The sequence below is a fragment of the Heloderma suspectum genome, chromosome 3 (assembly GCF_057233095.1).
Source record: "Heloderma suspectum isolate Gila_16-S chromosome 3, 16-S_ref, whole genome shotgun sequence".
Lineage (NCBI taxonomy): Eukaryota > Metazoa > Chordata > Lepidosauria > Squamata > Helodermatidae > Heloderma > Heloderma suspectum.
The window spans coordinates 125,564,079-125,586,535 of record NC_139460.1 but is presented as its reverse complement, the minus strand read 5'-3'; the positions used below and the strand labels follow the sequence as shown (position 1 = coordinate 125,586,535).

Sequence of the window (22,457 nt, the reverse complement as noted above, 5' to 3'; positions counted from 1 at the left end):
TATATACAACTTTATAAAATCTTAAGGGCATGCTTTGGGACCAGGCAGGCTGCCAAAACCATCTAAGCCTGGTGATTTGTTTGGCCTGTTCTTCCACACTAATTTGAGCTCCCTCAGTTTACTGTTCAAATAAGGCACTTTTTGTTTTTAGCAGACATTGCCACTGATCAATTATCTTTTTGTTACCTTTTATACACACATAGTAAAAGCTAAAGCCTTTTTTCCTAATAGGCTTCATTTAATGTCTCCATTTCCTCAATGCCATTTCCAACTGGTTATAAAATTGCTGCTGAGAGTCTGTTTAAAGCTAAAACTATATGTACACTTACTTACCTGAGCATAAGACCCATTGATCTCAGCAGAACTTAATTCTGAGTTAAAGATTCACAGGATTTTGCTGCATGCCTGATTTCTAACTTTCCATCACACGATCCTATGCCTGTTAACGTGGAAGTAAATCCTACTGGGTCCAATGGGATTTACTCCCTAGTAAGTTTATTTAGGATTGCAGCCTCAATTCCTTTGATTGATTCCAAAGTCTCTTTAATGGGTAATGGCCTGTTAAATGTCACTGGTTGATTCAGAGGGTGCCTGGGGTTGGGAGAAGAAGGAAGAGTGCTCAAGTCCTTGTATTTCACAATTTCACACTGTCCTATCATCTTCCTTGAGCTTCCTACACTCTGGAAAAGTAGGCCTGACAATGTACAGTCAGTGACGATGACTTCAGTGATGGATAGACAATGGGAGAGGGGTTTAGGGTGGAACCAGGCCTGTTCTCTCTCACCTTACCCTGCTCTAACCTCAAAGAAGCAGTGGCCACAGCCTTCCAGAGATTTAAGTAAGAAACACCTCACCTGCTTCCCCAAACAAGGAGCTAGATTTGGGAAAGGAGGAAGAAGGTAATGCACCTCAAGCCTACTCCAAGGATGAAGCAGGGCCAGAATGGTGATTCTCTAACATTTCATCCACCTCGTAACTCAGAGGATGGTTTGGCAGGGAGCTAATGTATCTGATAGGAACACTCTCTTCTACTTCAGAAGCCAGCAGCTGGGTTGTTTGGGATAAACCACGTATCATGCCCCTTCCTTTCTCCCAAAATTGGTTGCCAGTATTCCTCCAAATGGGTATGACAGCTCAGTGTACAACGAAGATAGTATGTGGGGAACTAACTATTATCTATGCATCTATTTTAAAGTCAAAGGAAACTTTTGACAGCTGGATGAGCTATTCTGTCTGGGCGAAGGTTGGTGATTCAGCGTTTGAGATGAAGCTCCAGGCTCCAACATTACAGCAATCACATCCATGGAAACTGCAAGAAAACACTTCCCTGTGGCAGAAGATTCATGCACTTGTGGGTAACACAAACAAGAACAAGGTATGAGCAAGACATGGGGCACAGCCAGTGTGGTGTAGAGGTTGGTGTGTCAGACTACAACTAGGGAGACCCAGGTTCAAATACTCACTCAGCCACGTAGCTCACTGGGTGACCTTAGCCCAGTCACTATCTCTCAGCCTAACTTACCTCACGGGATTGTTGTGAGGATAAAAATGGACAGAGAGGAACCATGTACGCTGCCTTTTGTTCCTTGGAGGAAAGGCAAGATAGAATTCTAATAAGCAAACACACTAATAAAATACCTTCTCTAACATCAGTAACAGTATTTACAACAGGAATGATAGGTTGGGGGTGGGAAAAGCTAGCTATGGGCAGGGCTCATGCATTTTCACACAGCTAATGTGTTCCGCTGTTTGGAGTATTGGACAGGTTCAAATGTCTCTTCTGTCATGTGGTCCACGTGGCAAGACACAATAATCCTACTTCAGTACCCATCCTATAGTAGTGGTAATATGAAAGATAAACTCCACACAAGACTTTGCTAAATCAGACACGCAAAATAGGCATCTATGGTGAATTAAATCCCACATCATCTCAGATTCCCTTTGTGTGAACATCTACTCCCCACCCAACCCCAGCCAGTCAAGGCAGCTCTTTGTGATATATTGTGTCTGTTCCAGCTCCTTCTGGATAGGTCTTATCAGCCACTGTATAGGATGCTTTGGGGAGGAAGGAAGTTGAGCATGCTTGTGTTCTGTTTGGGGTATGAGGAAATGAAGTCAAAGGAAGAATTATTTCCTGTGAGATGAGAAAGTGGCAACTAGGGATATGACATGTTCATACTAATTCATTACCTTTCAATATAAGCAGAGGGAGCAATTTGCAATAGTGTTTGTTTTTAACATGAACGTAACCATTTAGAATATCTAAAGCTCCTCCCCTTGCTACCTCATTTTAAAAGTTCATATCCAAAATCATTAAAAGCTTCCATAAATAGAATTAAAACATATTTTTAAGAAGGATAATGCAGAAAGTGGTCTAAGATTCACAACAATCATTCTAATACCACAGACTAAAGGAAAGAATTCTCAGGGGGTGGTGATGGTTTTAAATGTCTAAAAGTAGCTTCTTTGTGCTTTCGTACATAGGTTCCCATAGCTACAGCTTCTACTGTAAAAAGGAAAGTATTGGGCTTGTTTTTTTAAGGGGGGGGGGAAGAATCTACCTCTTGCCATTTCAGCCACAATTCTCCAAGACATCTTGGCTCAAACTGAATGCTACTGTGGATGCAAAGCTGAAGGGAGAAGCAACCATTTAACCCTGAGAGTCAATGGGAATTTCTCCTCTGAAATATAACAATATACAGAGAAAGGAGAGGAAGAATGGGGAGGGAACTGCATCTTAAAATGCGAAAGCACTGTTTATTTTTATCCCTTTGTTGGGTCTTTTTGATAATTTCCATGATAATTTTTTGATAATCAGCAAAAGAAACTTAAGTTCTGGAAACATGAGAAAGTAACTGGAACATTATACACATCATTAAAGTGCTCAGGCAATGCCCAAAAAAGTGTGCGCTTTCCTTAGAAGGGGGGGGGGAGAATGTTGACTGAATTTCAAGTAAACATAGTTCTTGCTTATTTAAGCATTATGGCTTTTTTCTTCTCCCCCCCCCCACCCACCCCTCTATTTTAAAACTAAAATTAAGCATTATCTGCCTGGAACTTAGTTCATGGCTTAGTCTTACCTACGGAAACAAAAGACTCTTATAAGGAAGCTGGGAGTGGGAGTAGTTGTGCAAATACGTTTCCAGAACTGGCTTACAAAGAGTAACTGTACCACTTCTGCTGAGATCCACAGTCACACATTAAAGGCTAGATGCTGCCCAGATTCAACATCCCTTGGAACTTGACAGAAAGCTATCAAAGACTTCTTTTCATCCATAAGGAAGTTCGGAACAGACTGCAGCAGCTGAGAGAGATTAATGGATTTTAGCCGAGGATATTGCTCAGAGAATGCTGCTCTCCCTGCCCTCTTCACTTTATAAGTCTATGAAGCTCGCCATTCAGCAGCAATCACAATATTAAACTTTCCAGAAGAGCACCAGTGTTAGCCTGTATCAGCAAAAACATGCAAAGTGCCATGTCACCTTTGAGACTAACCAGTATATTAGAGCATGCACTTTTGTAGGCAAGAGCCTTTCTCATCTGATTCACTTAATGCTGTCGCAGAAAACAGCTTGGCACCACATAAGCCCATCTTCACATGCCCCAACATTTTAAAACAAATTTAAAAGGTATCTCTCACCCCATTATATAACAACAGAAGTGGTTGTTACATTTCAGAAGGAAGACAGTTTAAAAACTATACTGGAAGGAATGTGGTTTTATGCAAAGAGCCAGAGAAGTATCAGCAAATTCAGATCTAAGTAAGGATAGAAAGTGGGCTTTCCCCCACTTTGCCTACAGACTAAGGACTAATGTTGCCTTCTGAAAAACATGTGAATGCTTGTGGCAGATAAAGACATGCCTAAAATCTCGGGAAAGTTAGTTGTGATAATCAAGTCCCTAAAGTACACAGTACATTTCTAAGTGTCTGTCCAAAATTCATCCACCACACAAAAAAGTGAAGGACTGCAATCCCAGGGAACACACTGCACACAAGGTAAAGGCACACACAAACCTGAGACTCACTGTCATTCCCCATTCGTGTGTTAAATCTACAGACTGATTTGGCTTGTGAATCAGCACCTTAATTAAAACCAACTTTCACTGAATGAAAGTGAAATAGCCCACTTCTGGATAGATATATATTTTAACTCAGATACCAATTTACTGTATGGACATAACAGCATATTGAATTACTGAATAGGGTTTCCATTAGCATGATCGAGGATAGTGTCCAGACTCAGTACTGCAACCTTCAAGAAGAGTAGATACGTAACCCCCGTTGTTACAAAGGTCATCTTTAAAAGGTAAACACGTATGTCCAAAAGGCCTAAGAAAGTTTCAAATCCCCATGCTTGCTGAAGATTTTTCATCATCACAGTTCCCTGTTCCTCCCCAAAAACCTCTGTGTCAACTCCCAAACCTTTACCTGCTGCCTGGCAGTGTCTTCGTATCCTTCCTTTCTATCACAATACCATTTTGTGGCAAGGATCAAGCACTCGCAGGTTGTACTTAAATAAGCTATTACCAGTTTAATTCTGCCTGTCATTTTTTCCACCCATATATCAAACCTGATTTACTAGATTAGATAAACACACACTTTGCATAACCTTTTTCATCTGTCCAAGACAGGTTTAGACCTCTTGCCAATGGGGAGTTTGGCTTATGTGGATTTTAACTGGGATTAATCCCAAGTCCCTGACTATAACACAAGTCCCTTCCTCAGGCAAAAAGAATGCATAGTGCAAATTCTGGAAATGATTTTGAAGACTGAGCATTTTCTCTCAACAGTACACACACTGACAGATTTAGACATGGGCATGACACCTGTTCTCAAGTTAGGCAAGAATAACAGCCTTCATCTAAAGAAAATGGTATTACTCTAATCTGATTGCAGGCTTGTTGAGACATAATAAAAGTTATGTAGGACTGAAGAACACAAAGTCACAACAAAAGTACACGAAGTACAATACTGGAAAATTTGGAGAAAAACGAACCTTGCTTCAAGCAACAAGCATTATGTCCTCATTATCCGTAGGCAATATGAAACAGGCTTAATATATTGACAACTTTTTTAAATGAATCTCACTGCAAGACAAGCAGACAGAGTAGAAAGGCAGGGAAAAAGGCACAGGGGAAGCAAAAGCGAGTCAATGAAAGTAATCCAATTATTCCTTTACAACCAAGCAGTGTATTGTAATCAGTTGTTTACTTAGCACTACTTTTATATGAACTAGATTTGAAACAAACTGCCAAGCAAAAAAAAGGGAACTTAGCAATATTAGGAATAACACAACTATGCATCACTACTGTAAAATCACATTACAAAGATGTTGGCACTACATCACAACCTACTAAAAAAAAAAAGACTGAAAATTCCTATCAAGGCAGAAGTGCATGGATTTATAATCATATGCCGACACCAAAAGCTTAGATGCAAACTTTGGTCCACCAGATGTTGCTGGACTTTGAGTCCCATCATCCCCAGCCAGAATGGCCAACGATCAGGGATGAGGAGAAGTCCAACAACATCTGGGAACCAAGACATCTTTCCTGAATAGCTTGAGCAGCACCAGACACAAAATATTTGAACCAAAGTTTATATCCTCATGTAACAACTTTAGTAGAGAGAACAAATTGAGTCCTCCAAAAGGGTTCCTTTTTTCTTTTTCATTGCCTGCTTTCTGTTCCTTCCAAACTGTTTTATTTGCTGCTATTTTAATGTTGTTACTTGCTGTTGTATTATTTTAATATTTTGGATTTTTGTTTAGCACTGTATTGTATTGATATACCGTAACCCATCTTGGGACTCTGAAAGGCAGGTTACAAATCTAGTGATTGATTGATTGATTAATTAATTAATTATCTAGATTCTTGTAGCAATGAGAAAGTTTGGTAGGTCCAGCATTCTCCACTGTTGTGATACATATTTCTCTCCCAAGTGGGTGTATTAACCAATATTTATATGCTACAGCTGAAAGGAAATGGGGAACATAAGAAGAATTGTTGTGCTTCTAGCTGCTGTGGACTTCATAAAGGAATAGGTTCTGCTTTCAATTCAGAGAAGGCCAACGTTTAGGTCCCAAGGAAGGTACCTTTGCACAAAGAAACTGTACATTGCTATTGGTACACATTTGTCACTGACAAATATGAGTACTGAAAGTGCAAAGCAAATCCATTTCCAGTAAATCCATTAAAATAGTTTGACAGAATTGCAGGGCAACATAATGAAAATACACTACAAATAAAAACAAACAGTTCAAACAACAAAGCTGAAAAAAATCTAATATTATCCTAAGCATCACCCTTAAATCCAGTTTAACACACAAATCATTAGAGTGCCAAAGGGAGTATACACATTTTGGTCAAAAACCGATCTCACCATGTCATGATGTCAGGTGAACTGAAATAAGCCATCCTTGTACACCACGAATATGGTAACTTGCACAGACTTGATTATATTCATTAAAATTAACAAGCTATACATACCACTGCAATTTCATGCAAATGTGAATGTTTCTTTCAAAAGAAAAAGAGCAGTGTCAAACCAACTACTGACTACCAATAGTGAAAATAAACTTGATGGAGTTAATAAGCTGACCCATAGCAAGAAGTTTTTGCTAAATGGGCAGTCATTTAACTAAGATGTTCCTACATCTGATATGGAAAGATAAGATACTTCAAGTGTTTAATCTGTTTTTATGTGTGCAATTTCAAGCTCACATTATTTGAATGACACAAATTTTCATAGTTTTTGCACCACTGCTTATGAATTCTGTACTAGCCTCTTCCCTCGCATCCCCTTAACTATAGGTGCTTATCCTATCACTAGAACCTGTGATTAATGCATTGGGGGGGGGGGTATTATCCAGATGAAAAAACCCTTTGCATTAACTTGACTTCTCAACATCAAGTCATCCAAAATGGGTTTCATTCTTAAGACAAAAATTCCAGCAGCACAAAAGTTTGCACTTGTTTTTTAAATAGTACTTCATAAAAATAAAATTAGAAACTAGTATCTTCCCAAAAGAATCTTGATACATCTACTTTTTTGTCTAGAAATCAGTCTTTCTATTATAGCTCAATTATTGTATTTTCAATCAACAAATGGATTCAAGACAAGTATTGAAGAATTTTCTACATAGCAATGTTATACCAACTATTTATTTACTTATGATTTATTACTAACATTTATATACCATCTTATTTGCTAAAAAAAAAAAAAAAGCCATCAAGGCAGCACACAGCAATTGAAGACAATACAGCATTAAAACAATAAAAATTAAAACTAATAATTTTCAAGGTTAGGTTAAAAAGATGTGTCTTCATATACACTTTCTAAAAGCCAAGGGAGCAGGGACCAATCGTAGTTCTTGAGGGAGTGTATTCCACAGTTTGGGAACAACACAGAAAAAAAGCCCTTTCACGCGTGTCTGGTCAACAGGCCTCTGAAAATAATGTTGTCCTCAAAAGATCTTCTCCTGCAGATATTAATACCTGTAGGTTCATAACAAAACAGGTGGTCCCTTAGATAGCCAGGTCCTGAGCCATTTTGGACTTTAAAGATTAAAAGCAACACCTTGAATTGAGCCTAGAAAGTAATTGGCACCCAGTGAAGTCTTTCTCAAAAGGTATAATATGGTCCCATACAGCGTACTGGTTAGCAGCCTAGCTGCCACATTTTGCACCAATTGTAGCTTCTAGATGCTTTTCAAGGGGAGCTCCACATAGAGTGCATTGTGACAGTTTAAATGTGATGAAACCAAGGTGTGGATAACTATTGCCTAGTCAGACCGACTCTGGAAGGGTCACAGCTGGAGCTCAAAGCGTAATCGTGTGAACACACTCCTTCAAGTGTGCCGACCTTTTAGGTGACAAAAAGCAACAGTCCTGGGTGTCATCAGCATATTGGTGCCACCTTACTCCAAACCTCCAGATGGCTTCTCCCAACAGTTTCAACAGAGGGGACAAGATAGAACCCTTTGGGACACTAAAGGCCAATGCCTGAGCAGTCAAAAAGTAATCCCCAGCACCACCTTTTGGACAGAAAGGACTGAAACCACTGCAAAAAAATGTCTACAATGGCAACCATGGACCTGTCAGGCAGTCCAGATGGATACCATGGTCGATGGTATAGAAAGCTGCTGAGAGGTCAAGGAGAACCAATAGGTTTGTGTTCTCCCCATCGAGTTCCCAGTGTAAGTCATCCACAAGGGCAACCAAGCAGTCCCAGTCCCATATTCTGGCTGAAAGCATGACTGAAATGGGTCCAGATAATTAGGATCACCCAGATACGTCTGGAGTTGCAACACCAACATCTTATCAATTACATTAGCCGAGAATGGTACATTTGAGACTGGCCTACAGTTAAGACAAATCCCCTGGGTCAAGTGAAAGTTTCTTTAATAAAGGCCTTTTTTAAGCAGGAGGAAAGAGCAACCCACTCCCACAAAGAAACATTAATTACTTCCCATTGCCATGGCATCAGTCCCACAAAGAACAAAGCAAATTGTTCACAGTGAGGTACCAACTGCTCTGGCTCCCCTTCTCCAGCATTCTAGTGAAGGAGGCCTCACACAGTACAGAAAAGCATTGCCAGTCTTTTCTGCGTGGACATGGTGATGGCAGAGTCCTCACCACTACAACATAGGTGGTCTTTGAAATGGTCTTTAATCTGTATTCGGTTGACAGTGTCCCAAGTTTTTCTCCAGTGACGCTCTAGCCGATGTCCCTCCTATTTCATTGCCCTCAACTTCCTGTTACACCAGGGAACTGTCTTGGCTCTAACAGGATGGAGGGGATGCTTAGGAGTGACAATGTCAACAGTCTAGGCCATTTCTGTATTCCATTGATCAGACAGGGTTTAGTCCAGAGGTGGACAACTTGTGGCCCTCCAGATGTTTTAGCATGCAACTCCCATGAGCCCTATCAGCATCTGATTAGCAAGAAAGAATTCCTATAGACTGCTGCCACTCCACCTCCCCATCCCCTAACCCTAGCCTGCTGTACCATGGAATAACCTGGTGGGCAGAACTGGGTGAGACACACATACCCCTCTTCCCTCAGCCAAGTCTCCATGATACATGCAGGTCAGCATCGTCATCCAGAATTAAATCCTGGTTGAGTGATGTTTTCCCAACAACTGACCTGGCATTAAAAAGCAGGACTTTCAGGTGGGAGGACTACTTTCACAGTCACCATGACTTCTTCCATTAGATAACAACCTGAAAGGAGGGTAAGGCTAAACAGTGGCCTACCCTCCTTTTCCCGCAATTGCCAGGATGTAATCTCCCACCATATTTTCCCCTGCTGATTATCACTTGAATAGTGCTGTCCCAGGAGGCTGTTCCAAGTGGTCCGGAGCCTGGTTGGTCCTGTGGCTGCGGAACCACTGGAGCATTCTAAGGTCTCCTGTGAGGCTTTGGCAAGGCACTTTGCAGATAAAATTGATCAGATTAGGTGTGTTACTCTGCACGCTGTGGATACAGTTAGTGAGCAAGAGGCGGCCTGTGGCAAACCGGTTTTGTGGGATCGGTTCCAGCTTCTTCCTCCTGATGAAGTGGACAAGGTGCTTTCATCTGTAAGGCCGACCACCTGCTTACTTGATCCTTGCCCATCTTGGCTCATTATGAGCTGCAGAGAGAGACTGGGTGAGGGGATCAAGGCGGTGGTGAATGCCTCCCTTGAGGAGGGAGTGATGCCATCAGCCCTCAAGGAGGCAGTGATAAGACCGCTCTTAAAAAAGCCCTCCTTGGATCCTCAAGTTCTGAACAACTTTCGCCCAGTCTCAAATCTGCCATTTTTGGGCAAGGTGATTGAGCGGGTGGTGGCGGTGCAGTTGAAGGCACACTTGGGAGAAACTGATTATCTAGACCCATTTCAATCGGGCTTCAGGCCTGGGCATGGGACAGAAACGGCCTTGGTCGCCTTGGTGGATGATATGAGGAGGGCTCTGGATAGGGGTGAATGCTCCTTCCTTGTTCTCGACCTCTCAGCGGCTTTTGATACCGTTGACCACGGTATCCTCCTGGACCGCCTGGAGGGGTTGGGCATTGGAGACACTGTATTGTGGTGGTTCCGGTCCTTCCTCTCCGGCAGGTACCAGAGGGTAGCACTGGGAGAGGAGGTTTCGGACCCATGGCCACTTACTTGTGGGTTGCCACAGTGTTCCATCCTCTCCCCGATGCTATTTAACATCTATGTGAAGCCACTAGGGGCTATCATCAGGAGGTTTGGGGTGCAGTGTCATCAATATGCGGATGACACGCAGCTCTACCTCTCATTCAAATCTTCACCAAGGTTGGCCGTAGAATCCCTGTCCAAATGTCTGGAGACGGTGAGTGGCTGGATGGGGAGGAATAAGCTGAAGCTGAACCCTGATAAGACCGAGGTACTTTTGGTGGGAGACAAGAGGAGGCTGGGGGATGTTGACCTGGTGTTGAATGGGGTACGGCTACCCTTGAAAGACCAGGTCCGCAGCCTGGGGGTCATTTTGGACTCCCAGCTGTCCATGGAGGCTCAGGTGTCAGCTGTGAGCCGGACAGCGCTGTATCAACTCCATCTGATACGGCGGCTCCGCCCCTTCCTTCCCGACCATCTGCTCCCATCGGTAGTACATGCCCTGGTCTCCTCTCGTTTAGACTACGGTAATGCACTCTACGTGGGGTTACCCTTGAAGACGGTTCGGAAGCTGCAGCTGGTACAGAACGCGGCGGCTCGCCTGATTAAAGGCAGCCGCCGGCGAGATCACATCACTCCAGTGCTGAAGGAGTTGCACTGGTTACCAGTTCTTTTCCGGGCCAAATTCAAGGTGTTGGTTTTGACCTTTAAAACCCTATATGGTTCCGGCCCAGCCTATCTTAAGGAGCGCCTCCAGCAACACCAGACAGGCCGCTTAACAAGATCAGCCTCGGATGGCCTTCTCTCTGTCCCATCAGCCAGGACAGCTAGACTGGTGGGGACGAGGGAGAGGGCCTTTTCTGTGGTGGCCCCCACTTTGTGGAACTCCCTCCCTAGGGAACTCCGTCATGCCCCCTCTTTAATGAGCTTCTGTCGTGCATTAAAAACGTGGTTGTTCAGGCAGGCATTTGGGGTGGGTTAGGGTATTTTAAAAAAAAAATATGGTAGAATTTTATTGTTTTAAACTGTTTTATGGTATGTTGTACATCGCCCAGAGTGGCTGGGTGACCAGCGAGATGGGTGATTAATAAATTTAATAATAAATAAAATAAATAAATAGTCACTCCCAACCTGTTCCCATTTCCCCACTCCTTAAGAGATTTCAGACATAGCTCTTAAAGCTCACTATAGTAGCATTAAAACCACCTCCAGATTATCTGGAGATTTATCCAGATTATAAATATCTACTCCTTATGTTTGGACAAATGGATTCTAGAGGTTATGTGTTGTTTTTTCACTTTTCTTTACAGTATCTCAAGTTTCCTAATTATTGTGTCTGAGATTTTTCTTATATTTATCAATGCTGTACATGTATTTGGTACCTGGTTGAAGATACTGGGTTGGACCCCAACATTCCCTTCCATGAAGGGAAGGAGGAACTGTCTTGCTGGAGGAAGGGAACCTTTGGATATAGCCCACTACCTGGTCAGCATACTAGTTTTACCGGTGGGTCATTCTGAATGCAAGACTGATGAGCGGATACTGTCCTGCAAGTAACCTATCAGTAGAATCCAGTACCACCACCACCACTAATTTGCAGAGAGGGAATGAAGGATACCCCTTGCTAGTGTCTATGTATTGACTTTTGCTCTGATCTTCCTGCTAGGGTGGACTAGTTGAAGGCCTTATGGCATCATGGCCACATACACCATTGAGAAAATTGTTCCTCCTCTCATTCATGAATGGATTTAAGCTAGCCATTTACTCTGGGAGAAGTGCCTTACCCTCTGTGTTAATTATTGTGAGTTTAATGGTATGCCTTCATTAACGTATCTTATGGAATGGCTTTTTCTGCTGGGGCACCCCAGTTGTGGAATGAGCTTCCCAGAGAGGCTCACCTACATTGTGCTCTTTCCGGCGCCAGTTGAAGAATGTTTTATTTTCCCAGGCATTTTAGTTTTTTAATTCTGTTTTAAATCTGCTATTATATTTTAAATCTCAGGATTGCTACTAGGTTTTATCCCAATTTTTACTTTTATTTTATACAGCAGTTTTAAACTTTTACATTTTTATAATATATCTTATGCTGTGTTTTCTGGTTTTAATTGTTATGAACCACCCAGAGAACTTCAGATATTGGGCTGTATGGAACTGTAATAAATGAATAAGCAAATAAAATATGACAAGCTCTGACCCAGTTCACACAATCAAAACAAGCCAGATATTAAAACAATCCACTGTGGCTTCTTTTAGCCACGGTGGCTTGTTTGATCGTATGAACTAGACCATGATGTCCAATCTATGTACATATATTTCCTATATGTGGGAAGAATGTATACTTCTTTCTAAAGTACACTACACCATGCTTTGGCAGTCGACAGACTTGTTCTGTGATTATACAGAGATTCAGAGCCACTGAGGTACTATGCTGCTCACCTATCCTTGCTTCCTGTATTCTTAACAATGTTAACAATTTTTAACATTGTTTATCCACAAGCTCCTAGTCCTGCTGAAAGTTCAGTTGCATGTACACATACGAAAAATAAATAAAATAAATGGATGTCAAAACCAGAAAGAAACAAAATTCTGGATTAACCTTCTGAAGCAAGTGAACCTGAGATTCACTAAGAAGTACAATTTAGCATAGCTTAACCATCCTGCCAATTAAAGTCCCTTCTCTGTGAAGAACAGAGAACGAGCTTTGATACTTCAGAGTGAATCATATGAAGTAAATAGGTTTTGGAGCAGTAGGCTATTTGATTTGAAGTGCTTTAGACACTGCTGAGCTAATAAAATACAGCTGATGAATAAATCTTGCCTAATTATAAAATATTAAGTCAATGTGATAACAGTAGATACACTATTCTCAGACTTACCCTTCCATTTTCTGATGTTTAAAATACTTCTCAAATGAAAAAAATAACCTGATCTATTTTTGAATACCTTCAACTAAAGCTATTAAAGATAAGGGTTTAACTACAGATAAATATTTTTATCTCTCTGGCTGGGTTAATTTTTCCCCATTCTCATATAAAGCTCCACAGTAAATCCTCCTGGGTCCACTGCAACTACTGCTTTACACTACTGAATTCTGCCAACAATCTGCTCAACATTTTAGCAGATGTTTCTGCATTTAGGCCTTTGGGACCTTTATTGGGTCCATTTCCTTTCCAACCTAAAAAGGGTATACAATTATTGTGATGAAGCTGACATTCTCAGACGAGTGCACATTTCTTTTCACTTTGGCCCTAATCCAGAGATCTGCATGCATGCTGTAGTGCACAGATCTCTAATACTGAAGAGAGGAAGGGTTCAGGGTCAAGGCAATTCCTTTCATGTCTTCTTTGAAAAATTGAAACGCATTCGAAACATACCTCAGTAACATCCATGACCTTGATAGCTGCCAGTTGACCTGTCTTGACGTGTCGACCCTATGAAATGAAAAGACAAAATAGTCATTTGTATATTAAAAGACTAAGGAAAAGTTATCAATTTCCTACAACTTTGCTTGCTCATTATCTTCCTCATTATTTTCATATAAAAGGCTCAAAACATGGTGCCATCATAGCCATAAGACATAGATTTAAAATACTTGGAGCTAAACACAAGTAATTCATCCTTAAGTCATTTAGCAAGATTGTAACTGTATTTTTTGCTCTATCCCAACTCCACAATTTAATTGATACATATAGTTTAAGCATTTGTACAATTTTCATTCAGAGTTAGGTAAACAACATCCCCTTCCTGGGCAAGGCGCTTGAGCAGGTGGTTGCAGGACAACTGCAGGCATTCTTGAAGGAAATGGATTATCTAGATCCATTTCAATTGGGCTTCAGGCCTGGTTTTGGAACAGAAACTGCCTTGGTCGCCCTGTGGGATGACCTCTGCCGGGAGAGGGACAGGGGGATTGTGACCCTGTTGATTCTCTTAGACCTCTCAGTGGCTTTCAACACCATCAGCCATGGGTTGTCTGGGCTGGGAGCTGGAGGCACTGCAGTGGTTCTGCTCCTACTTGGATGGCCAATTCAAGAAAGGTGGTGCTAGGGGATTATTGCTCTGTGCCTTGGCAATTATGCCATGGGGTTCCACAGGGCTCTTATTTTATCCCCTACGCTGTTCAACATCTAACTGCTGGGGGAGGTTATCCGGAGGTGTGGGCTGAGGTGCCATCAATATGCGGATGACACTTAGCTCTACCTCTCTTTTTAATCAAACCCAGGTGAGGCAGTGGCTGTTCTGAATCAATGCCTGGGCACGGTAATGGACTGGATGAGGGCCAATTGAGACTTGATCTAGACAAGACGGAGGTACTGTTAGTGGGTGGTTCATCTGCCCAGCTAGGTGATGTTCAACCTGTTCTGGAGAGGGTTGCACTTCCCCTAAAGGATCAGGTTTGTAGTTTGGGGGTGCTCTTGGCCCCAGAACTGTCACTTGAGGCACAGGTGAACTCAGTGGCATGGAGCACCTTTTATCAGCTTAGGCTGATATACCAACTACGCCCTTATCTGGAGAGGTAGCCTAGCTACAGTTATCCATGCTCTGATAACCTCTTCTCTGGATTACTGCAATGCATTATACATGGGCTGCCTTTGAAAACAGTCTGGAAACTTCCGCTGGTCCAAAATAGAGTAGCAAGATTGTTAACAGGGACTGACCAACAAGATCACATTACACCAGTGCTTTTCCAGCTGCACTGGCTGCCAGTCCATTTCCGTGCCGGATTCAAAGTGCTGGTGTTAACATTCAAAGCCCTTAACGGCTTGGAGCCAGGTTATCTGAAGGATCACTTCCTCCCATATGTGCCTGCCCAGGCCTTAAGATAATCTTCAGGAGTCCTTCTCTATGGGCCCCTGCCAAAGGAAGTGAGGCGAGTGGCTACCAGGAAGAGGGCCTTTTCTGGCACTCTGGCTGTGGAATGAGGTCCCTAAAGAAGTTTGTCAGGTGCCTACGTTGCACTCTTTCCAGTGCCAGGTGAAGACCTTTTTATTCTCCCAGCATTACAGCATTTTAGGTTCTTGGTCTTTTAGCTCTGGTGTTTTAAATCTGTATTTTAAATCTCTGCATTGCTGCTAGGTTTTATTCTGGTTGTACTGTTATATTGTGGTTTTAAGCTTTCAGATTTTATATTGTTTTATGCTGCACTTTGTGGTTTTATTTTTGTGAACAGCCCAGAGAGCTTTGGCTATTGGGTGGTATAGAAATGAAATAAATAAATAATCAAGCAAGCAATCTATTAAAAACACTTTTTGGTCCATTTTCTTCAGCCTGTTTGAATTTCTCCTTTGCTCAAAAAAACAAAACACGAACCCAGTACAGCAACAAGTGGTGACTTGGATATGTGAGTGAGCTAAAGATTGAACATGACAGGTCATACCATTTCAACACACACCGCTTTTCTATGGTATCAGCTAACAGAACCACATGCAAGTTATCAACTGCATGTATGAATGGGCCCAAAAAGAAGAGAATTTAGGGTGACATGTTTGATTCTACTAATGAGGGAAGAAACAGTACGAACACCTGTGCAAATATGACCCCTTCTCTCTGTTTATGGGAGTAATACTTTTACTTTCTGCTAGAACACTGCTGCTCAAACCAACCAAAATACAATAATTCTAACAACTATTGCACCAACTGAAATATTTTTAGTATTCACTTAGATGGTATCTTTTTGTGTGCTGTGATTGCCACATTGGGAAAGAGTAAAGCAGGGGTGCAAAACCTCAGGCCTGGAGGACAAGTGCGGCTCTTTTGGGGTTCCCCAAATAGCCATGCCCCCTTTCACCAACTCAGTTAGCTTGATGACCACCCAAAATGCAGCATGCTTTCCAGGGTGAACTGCTGAACCTCACTCAGTCACAGATCAGAGTACTGTTACTCCAGAACAGGCAAAACAGCCTGTTATGCACATGACTTAAAAGTGAAACAGGGAAAGATGCATTTCTGTTTGCTTATAAATTGCTCTAAGAGATTACTGAAGACAGAAGTTATTACTCTTCAAGGAGCCCCCACTGATCCTGCTAGCCTCAAATCCTACTTTAGTTCCTCAAAAGCAAGCAATGCTCTTTGAAGCTATAACATTTGGAGAAAAGCAAATGTTTAACACCTCTTATTTGCCTGCAAGGTTATTTCTACAACTGGGAGCAATAGTTCCAAGTTGCTGGGGCATAGCAGTGGGGGAGGACAACTGCCTTCATGGCCAGTTTTGTAGCCTTCCGACCAGAAGCATCTTCCTGTCCAATGGGAAGTTTAACTAAAGACACCTTTTGTCTGATCCAGCAGGGCTATGTTCTTCAAACACACTTTTTACTGAAATCTTCATTTCAGACATTAAAAAGGTGGCTATGGGCTACAAATATTATAAGGACTGTGGAACTTTCAAGCAGTAAATCACACGTAGTTCTTGACCACAGAAGAACTGATCCTGCGACCACAACCACACACTTTCAGAGGAAAACCCTTTCCTCTTTCTGACTTGAAAACCTGACAAAGCCAAGCCCTGCAACCTCAGTTGATTGGGTAATTTAGTTATCAGAGTTATTACAGAACCCTTCATTTTGTTGCAGGAAATATAGCAACAGACCATAGTGACTCATGCTCTCTTATCTTATTACCAGTCATGGGGAGGCGGGGGGAGAGAGACAATCAGAGAATTAAAGAAATGATTAAACCAAGGGCACAAAGCATGCACTCAGAAGAGCAAGAGACTTACTCCGAACGGAAGTACTTGTCCCTTTCATTCTTTACTTGTGCTGTTTATATCCCCATTTAATTAAAAGTTACAGTTTGTGCTTTAAAAATAGCATAAATGAGGAAGGCAACAGATAGAAAAGGAACACTTTTAGAAAGGGAAAGATAAGTAAACCAAGAATTTCAAGATAGGAATCTGTTCACTGCCTTAGCTCAAGATATAACTTTCCGTTTATTCAGTTATTCACACCCTTTGGTATAATTAGAATCTGTAGTCATTCTTCCAGGCTGGGAGGGGGGGTGGGTGAGAAGTGTCATGAGCCAGCAGCTCCATGGTTTCTATAAAGCAGCAAAGTGCACCAAAACAAACATTTCATTCTGCTGCCCCTAAGAAAATGATGTGAAGGGGTTTGCATTTATTCTTTCTCCTGCCCCCTGCAACCTAAGACCCTTGGGGAGAATTATGTCAAGCTGTGGGTGGGAAATGAAGACTGTGGGAAGTGTACAATTCCCACTGTCCCAAACTAAAAAAAACACACACATTAAAGACCTTATTTTCAAGGCATGCAAAAATTCTTTCACTATAACATATGGAATATTTGAAGATCTTGGGAGCTAACTGCTAGGAACTATGCAGCATTAACATGGAATAGTCACTGAAATGTTCTATTCTATCTACTACAGCACACAGGACTTCGCACACATACCCACGACACACAAGCAATTGGCACAAAAGGTGTTCCCCTTACAAAAAACAGCTTATAAGGATGTAATCCTGTAACCTGCTGAATTTTGTTGGCCTACTAACATCTTTTGTTTTTAAATACATCCTCTCAGACCCACATCTGTGGAAATACTTTTGAAAGCCAACAAGCACTGCTGCACAAGTTAATCATACTTTGGGAGAAGAACTTGTGTGACCTGTGTGGTTACCGACCTCTGTATAAATGGTAAGTTATGTAGGTCCCATTTTTATTTCCTCTTACCTACATACTGTTGGTAATTACAATATTGCTTTACCACCATTGCAAAACATTCCTAACTCTGGGAAAAAGTACATATGGATCAGTGTAGAGAAGGTATGTGGAACCTCCAGCCCTTGGAGATTATGCATCCAACCTGCAGAGCATCCTTCGGTTCTTCCAGAGGAATCCTTCCCCAGAGGAATACCTGCTGTTACCTCTGATCTCAGATCAGAAATAACAGTGGGGATGCAGGCAGCAGGAGATTTGGCCAGCACTGAGAGGTGTAACCACTCTTTCCAGAGCTGGCCAAATGGCTTCGTACAGCATGCGCTGCCACATCCTGTAAGTATGCACATAAATTTCACACACATCTGAATAATTGTCTGAAAGATGAGTACAGAATTTCACAGTTTTGCTCTCTTTCACACAAAGAGAGCCGCTTCACTATTTGTTTAGGGAAAGTGCTCTAAAACCAGACACCAAAGATCATAGACAATGGGCCAGGGAGCCCAACATAAATTGATGCTTCGAAGAAAGAAGCTTGCAGAGGCTGTGGCTCAACTATACTGAATAGTATTTATTTGTTTTTATTTTATTTACAGTATTTATATACTGTTCCACATCAAACATTTGAAGGGGTGAACAACAAGATAAAACAATAAAACACCATATTAAAACTATTAAAACATCTTAAAGGAAACAGATTCTGAACTTAATAAACCACGGCTGGTCACTCAAGGAAGGCCTCTCGAAATAACAGCATTCTCAGGAGGCGCCAAGAGCAACACAACGATGGCGACTGCCTGACCTCCAAAGGCAGGGAGTTCCACAAGAAGGGAGCCACCACACTGAAGGCTCTTTTCCTGGTGGACTCCAGCTGGGCCATAGGTCCATGTGAAACTACCAGGGACATGCCCTCTGATGACCTCAGTGACCCAGCAGGTTGGTAAAGAAGAAGGCGCTCTCTAAGGGATCCTGGTCCCAAGTTGTTTAGGGCTTTGTACATTAGTTCAAGTGCCTTAAACCTGGCCTGGTACGAATAGGCATCTAATGGTATCTAATAGTAAATACCATTAGCTCTTAACAAGATTTTTTTAAACCTGGAGAAGGTTAGGGCACGAAATAAAACCAAGTAGCAGCCCATGGCCACTGCATTGATCAAGCAAAGGTGAATGAGGAACACCCAAACAAAATCTTATAGCCAGTGCTCACTGTATCATTTCTATACAGTAATGCTGTTATTCCATAATTAGATTTTCCAAGATGCTACTTGCTTAAGTAGATTCTGATATGTGGAATCCTGTCAGCCTTAGGCAAAATGCAAGTTATGCACTTCTACATTAAAGGTAAAGGTGCCCCCAACCAGTCGTGTCCGACTCTAGGGGGTGGTGCTCATCTCCATTTCTAAGCTGAAGAGCCAGTGCTGTCCAAAGATGCTTCCATGGGTCATGTGGCCGGTATAACTGAACACCGAGGTGTGCGGAACGCTGTTACCTTTCCCGCTGAAGTGGTACCTATTTATCTACTTGGAATTTCCTGCTTTCGAACTGCTAGGTTGGCAGGAGCTGGGACCGAAGATGGGAGCTCACTCCGTCCGGTCTGCAGTTCAGCATCTTAACCACTAAGCCACTGCGGCCCCGCTTCTACGTTACTAACATACTAAATTAAGATAGCAGGTTGCCTTCAGGCAACTTACTCTATTATTCCAGATTATCCTCACCACTGAGCTCTTCTCTGATGTCCTTCCCAACAAGTTTTACCGTAGGTGTCTCCCCCTCTTCACCCAAAAAATCCTCCCTGAAGTTTTTTTTTGGCGGGGGTTATTCAAGTCTTTCCAGATTGGCAGTTCTGCTGGTTATCTACCCTGTAATCCAGGGAGGGTAACCTGTGAACAGGAAGACTGAGAGAGTCTAAGTGAAAGAGAACAACATGGACCCAAAGTTAAGGCTTATGCAGTATGAACTGGATCCAGATTTAGTCATACTTAAGAGTAAACCTACAGTTAGTAAAGTCCCATTAATTTCAACTGGTCTACTCTAAGCATGACTAAGTCTGGTGCCAATCCAGTGCTTCCAACACTAGCTTTTATCTTCAGTGCTTACAGTGTTTGCTCATTCATTTATTCCTGAGGAACAAGATACTTCTCCCAGATCATTGCATTCCCATTTTTCCTTAGTCATCATTCCAGGTTTTTTTAAAGCATCGGTTTGTAGCCATTTTCAGAGCTTTTATCTCAATTATAGTGCAATCCTTTCAGACTGTGAACTAGTTCAGTACTATTGTTGCACCTAGTTTGGAGGTGTGGCTTTTGTTGTGCTTGATAACCCCCTATCCTTGGCCGTTATTTGGCCACCCTTCCACCATTACCTGTTCGACAACACCATCCCTATGTTACAGAGTTTCTGGGTTTGAAATGGTGATAAATCCTACTGCATTTTCCCCCTTGAAATTTAAATTGACAAGGAGTTATGAATTTCATCAGATTCGTTTGCTCTGAAAGTTAGTGGGCCTGCAGCAATGAAAGAGCTAAGTTTTTCAATATCACTTTTTAAAATTTCAAATGTGTAGTGTGTGCCGGAAAATTTGACATGGATAAAGCTTTCTTTCATTCACCTCTGTAGCTAGTTCATCTACAATATCAATGCAAAAGAGGTGAAATTGATAAGTGTCACATTCACCCTTTCCCTCTCTTTCTGTCCAGAGAAAAGCAACAGCAGTAGTACTGGCAGTATTCTTTACTGGGGAGGGGGTGCCTTTTTAGGTAAGGAATTCAGCCTAGGACTTTATTATCTTTCCCCAGTGTAGCGATCCCTTCTGAATGTGGCAATCTATTGCATCAGGACTATATATTGTGCACACTGAAGTCTAGTACTTGTATAGAATCAACCGAAAATGTGTGTGTGTGTTGACTGGAAGTATACCAAACTCATTGCTGGTTGCAGGAGTCATCTTTTTCAGAGCTCTCTGCAGGAAACTGATCCCTGAAGAAGGACCATACTCAGGGCCAAAACACATAGGGATACTTCTTGGAATAAAACCACATATATTTTTTCAACATCCTTTTTGACTTTTTCAATTTCATTTCTTTATTCCATTGGATCATTTTGGATGTTTTCCAGTTTTGTTTTACATTCAAACAGCCCATGAAACTTCTACTCTTTGCTCAATGAAGGCAACACAAACTGTAGCAGAAAACTCAGTTCACACTTTCAACACACATAAAGAATAGCTGTTCTGTAGGTCAAAACTGTGACCTACAGAGGCTCGCACTTTGGAACTTCCTTTTAGCAAATAAAAGCTAGCCATCACTGCCGGATGATTTTTAAAAGGTATTAGCAAAAATATCCATTAAGATATGCAAGATCAATAGGAGATCACACATCTCCCATAAAACTGATGTATAATGCAAACAAAGAAAAACCTAGCTAATAACAAAGGCTGGCTTTCATCCAACATGTAATTGACAAAAGTAAAAGTGCTTAGCAATGTATTTTAAACTCTTAGGGCACACATGCCATGTGGATAATCATTTCTTTTCAACTCCTTGTTTACAGATAATCAAGCACCAACTCTTGAAAACTAGTAGCAAAATATTCAGAAGCCAAAATTGCTGCTTTATTTCCAGGAACCAAAAGTAGCAAAGTTACAAAGAGTACCACAACCACCTTGACCTATAGTCACTTGGTTTTTGATAAATGCATTCAAAACAGACCATCTCTCCAACCCGCCAAATAGTTTAAGAATGGTATCCTCTCAGCTCTTAACTGTAAACTGCACTGTGAAGCTAGCAGTATCCTGACTTTTCGTCTTAAAAGCACAACCATACATTTTTATTTGTGATACAATACAGAAACACCACAGATGCACAAGTCACTTGATGTTAGGTTTAATACGCATAATATTTCAAACCGTACTTCTCTGTAGTATGTAAAGCAGACCAGAAGTGAAAAGCAGAAAAAAGTATAGGGTTGCACTGGCTACTGTAGGTATGTGTTTAAACATCTTTCCAACAAAATAAAAAGAATTAATGCTGTGTAGTACTGCCATGGTAACAGCTCAGACCAGTAAAGCATACAGACCACTGCCATGTGACAGGATTGTAATGTGTAGACCCTGCTAGAAACAATCGATGCTACATTCACAAAATTCATCAGAATCAAGATTTGGGAGCAGACCAGGAGTGGGTCATTCTGGGTCTTCTGCGCCCCTCCCTCCCACCACGTGTATTGGCCCCAGGAGCGTAGCCAAGTCATTCGTAGTGTTAGAGGGGCCTAGAGATCCATAATGCTTGCTTAAGTTCATTGCTGGTGCAATTACCATGCTAGTAAGCCTCTGAGCATGTGCAGATGAGTCAAAAGGCCGATCACAGCTTCTTGGTGCATTCCTTGCTAATGAGGAGAGTCTTTATCTCTGATGTGCCTGGGAAGCAAAGTCTGTTTACAGGTGGCTGTGCCTGAGAACCAAACACTTCTAGCCTATGCTGAGAATGAAGGCTAGGGGTGCTTGCTAGTGTTGTGCTGCCTCATGGCTAACGGGTATTGTATAAAACCCATTTGTCCCAGTGGCTCGGGGTTCAGAGAAGCTGTCTGATCCGACCATTGGGTACTGTGTGCTGTAAGTTACCCAATAAAGTACTCCTTGTAAGTAAACCTTTGAGTCTTACTTATCACTATCTTGGCACTT

The 22,457-nt window shown here is 41.8% G+C and overlaps 1 protein-coding gene across 2 annotated transcripts in view; it reads right to left on the bottom strand.

Annotated features, from left to right (window-relative positions):
• MAP4K4 (mitogen-activated protein kinase kinase kinase kinase 4) overlaps positions 1 to 22,457 on the bottom strand; it is a 179,940-nt gene that overhangs the window by 91,205 nt on the left and 66,278 nt on the right. For both annotated transcript variants that reach the window (XM_084844424.1, XM_084844426.1), the window contains exon 3: positions 13,494 to 13,550. In XM_084844424.1, the coding sequence (XP_084700550.1) occupies positions 13,494 to 13,550 (57 nt within the window). The remainder of the gene's footprint in view (positions 1 to 13,493; positions 13,551 to 22,457) is intronic.